General features: G+C 34.3%; 1 protein-coding gene across 1 annotated transcript; it reads left to right on the forward strand.

Moving 5' to 3' along the window:
* Positions 1-2,526: 2,526 nt before the first annotated feature.
* LOC140959015 (small ribosomal subunit protein uS13z/uS13y/uS13x-like) lies at positions 2,527-4,117 on the forward strand (the record flags this gene model as incomplete). Its single annotated transcript, XM_073416704.1, has 3 exons — positions 2,527-2,669; positions 2,762-2,922; positions 4,012-4,117. Coding segments are annotated over exons 1-3 (270 nt in total), but the record flags the coding sequence as incomplete, so codon positions are not given.

Genomic DNA, 4,117 nt, shown 5'->3' on the forward strand with positions numbered 1-4,117 from the left:
TATATATATAGTTTGACAACCCGACGGCGGCCACGGGTGTACGTGATGATGACAATCGGTGTTAGCGATCAGATTCCAGAGATCCCGTGCGCCAAGAAGATCTCGAAAGAGGCCATAGATTTCCTCAAGAAGTGTTTTGTCAAGGATCCTGCATCAAGATGTACTGCCGAAACTCTCAATGCAGCAGCCGCCACCACCACCACCATCTTACATCAAGATTATCTCACAGCATCATCAACTCATTGGTCCCCAGCTGTTTTCATGGCAACGATTCTGTTGCAGTCCGTCCCATTTGATATGATCAACGGCGGCAGAATTATATATGACCAAGTAATAACTTATATATAGAACTATAAAACATTTATATATCATTACAAACTGAATCTCTGTAACTCGAAATTACATGCATTGGCCATATTTTGCAGAATTCAATAATAAAATTTCCGAAAGCACTTTTTATTTGTCTAATATTTAAATAGTTGTATCATAATGTAAAATCAAAAGTTATGAAATTCAATCTAAATCGGTTTACAATCTACAGTGATGCATTCATTATCTGTAAAATACAATGATCTTTAGCAATTAATGAAAACTCAAAAACAATGGTTTTCACACCAGCAAAAGTAAATGAAAACTCAAAAACAATGGTTTTCACACCAGCAAAAGTAATTGTTTCTGTTTATCTATATCCTTTGGTAAAGTATCCTGCAATTGATATGGTCACATGTTTCAAATCCTGATTTCGCAAATCCATGTGACAAAAGGGGCATAATTCTCCTGCTCCAAATGTCAGAATTTTGTGCACAGCTCCTTTTCGGACTTAGGTCTTGTTGAACTGTAGTTTGATTTTCAAGGAATACTAGTGCATCAAGTACATGTGTTTCATGTGCATAAAATACTTTTTTTTAAAAAATTTAAAATTTGAATTTATTTACAATTTTTTCTTCCATGTTAGAATAATGAGATAATGATAACTAGAACTTAGGATAAATGGACATTGACAAGAGAATATGAGAAGTTTTTTAGGGATCTATTTATATTTTTTCCCCTTAATTATCAAATTTATTAGAAGAATAGCAAGAATAAATTTGTACATCAATCAAAATTACCAAATAGAGTTTATTTTACCCGTTTACCCAAATATTGCCAATAAATTATCAAAAGATAATTGAATAATTTTTTTAAAAAAAAAAAAACACATGAATCGAAAAATAATTTCCCCCAAATTTAACTTTTTGTTCAATTTTACAAAATAAATAATGAATCAAAATAAAATAATGTATATTTTTCATATCAATAATTGAGTTAATGAGAGCGAAATTGAATCATATAGACAATTTTGGTTTATATAGTTGATTGTTAATTTGATTTAAACCAAGTTTATATCATGGGCTACGTTTGGTTGGAGGATAAAATAATGAAATGATTAAGAGAGAAATGATAAAAAGAATGATTAAAGTAGAAATGATTAAAGTAGAAATATAATATACAATGATAAAATAATATTATGTTTGGTATGATGGTTAAGAATGAGATAATTAATAAAGTTTTGATGAATTGACAAAAATGTCCTTCCACTTTTGCGGCGACGGTCGGCGGCAGTGTGATTGCTGGCGGCAGCTATCGACGACGGTTGACGGCCGGCGGCAGCCGACAGGAGTCGGCGGCGGGTGGCGGAGGTCGGCCGACGACGAGGGTGGTCGTCCGGCGGTCGGTGGAGGGAAGTGACAATGAGTTTTGATTTAGGAGAATGGAAAAATTGAAAAAATATGATGGATTAAGAGTGAGATAAATAATCCTAGGAGGTAAGGAGTGATTATTTTATCACAGTTAATATAACCTAATCATTTACAAGAGAGATTGGATTTGTTAAATAAAAAACGTATCAAACATGAGATTAGGTGGGTTAAAAAACCATAAACCCACCTAATCACTCCAACCAAACACTGCCTTTATGTAAACTTCGAGATAAAATATATTTAAACTTTATTTATTTATATTTAGTGCATATACTTTTAATTTTGTTTTATATAATTAAAAGTCATAAGTTAATTTTGTCCATTAATATAACGGATATATTATACCTGAAAAATGATTGGAGCATTCCCTCAAAAGATTATGGGTGCATTATCCAAAATGACCATGGAGCAGTGGTAGCAGCTATCCAACACAGCCTTGTATCTTCAATTCATTGATTGCCGAAGCTCAAGAGATTCGGGAAGCTCTCAGCTGGATAAGAATTGCAACTTAATCTTTGGATAATCGACTCCAAAAATTCTGCATCACAAGACTCTTCTTCAGTAGGCTTAATTGTTGAAGATTGAAATATCATCAAGTTAAAAATTCAATCTCCGTCTTTTGTTTTTGTTAAACGATCAGCGAATCATGTAACTCATGCGTTAGCTATATATCTTTTCATTATTAGTTTTTTCTAAAAACGTAACCTGTTATTAAAGTTTTTTCTAGGCCTCATCAAATCAAAAGTATGGGCCCAATTGTAGTTTGGGCCTATGCCATTGGAATTTGGAGGCCTACTTCCGATTACCGTTCGCATTCACATGTAAACCTCTCATTAACAAGGTGTACCGAACTAGGGTTCGAGAATTGGCGTCCAGCGAGTGGGAAGCAAAAGCAGCCGAACAGAGAGCAATCACAAAATCCTAGCTATGGTATTGCCTCGAATCTCTGTTCATACGATACTCCTTAAGTTTATAGATTCGTTTTTGATCTCTTGTGTTGCGGATAATGTCTTGAATCACAGTCGCTCGTGTCGAATGAGGAGTTCCAGCACATTCTGCGTGTGCAGAACACAAATGTGGATGGGAAGCAGAAGATCATGTTCGCTTTGACCTCCATCAAGGGTATCGGTCGCCGTTTCGCCAATATTGTCTGCAAGAAGGCCGATGTTGACATGAACAAAAGGTCCTCTCTTTTCTTATTCTTTAGATTTGCGCCAGATCAGTACATATTAGCTTGAATTTAATCCTCATTCTGTGTGTTTGTTTCTTTGATGTTAATTTACTTTCTGTGTTGTGCGTGGTAATTGTCTATTCTTATTTTCATGAGATATATTCAACTTTTTTAAGCACTCTTCCATGCTATAGATTTCTCTTTTTGTTAGACCCCAAGGATGGGAGCTCTAGAGGTAACAGTTGCTGGAAATGTAAAGGAGTCGAGTATGAAAATGAAGATTAGAATTAAGCCCGATCCGTGAAATTCAAAATTATTATAATTTCTAGTCCCCTAAAATGTATTTTCAAAATTCTAGTCGTCTAAATTGTATTATCAAAATGATATTGGGTTAATTTTATTTTCAGAGACAAATATTTATGAAAGTTAATTTTAATCAATGTTTATGTTTCATTGAATTTATATCAGTATAAATTACATGGTATGCTATATGTTTATCGTTTATAAATAATTAACGACAACAAGAAAAAGCTTGCGACAACCAACAAGCTTTTGAACGAACTTGTAAAAGTTTGAGCTCAATCTCAAGGCAACAGTTCACAAGTCAGATAATGTTACACCCTTGGGTTGTCCTGTCAAATCGAAAAATTCTTCAAATTCCTCTCTGTAATTTTTGTGAGAAGGCATGTTTTGGTTCTCAGAGAAGATGAAGGTTGAGCTATAGCATATTTTATATTCAGGGATCTGGATCCTACTGCCTTGAAGGGACTTTGGAATTGCTGAAAGTCTGACATTGAATGTGCCTATTGACATTTGAATTGGATATCATATGTTATTATGTTCCTATCTGGAGTTGCAATTGTAACTGAAAGTTGACAGTGCAATTGGAATAATTGTTTGAATCACTTTTCATTCAAAATGTCTATATTACTATCACTACAATTCGGTTGCTCAATTGTGTCCTCTGTTGCGGTTAATGTCAATAGTGATAAATTGATGATAATGTCTCTTCAGGTTTATGAGGTGTTTCGGAATCTACATTAGGCGTTCTTTCAGTATATTTCATGTTTGAATTAAACCAAGTATTGATGTTCTAACTAGGGCCGGTGAACTTTCTGCTGCTGAGATCGATAACTTGATGGTTATTGTGGCTAATCCCCGCCAATTCAAGATCCCAGACTGGTTTTTAAACAGGAAGAAGGATTAC

The sequence above is a fragment of the Primulina huaijiensis genome, chromosome 15, assembly GCF_012295235.1.
Source record: "Primulina huaijiensis isolate GDHJ02 chromosome 15, ASM1229523v2, whole genome shotgun sequence".
Taxonomy (NCBI): Eukaryota; Viridiplantae; Streptophyta; class Magnoliopsida; order Lamiales; family Gesneriaceae; genus Primulina; species Primulina huaijiensis.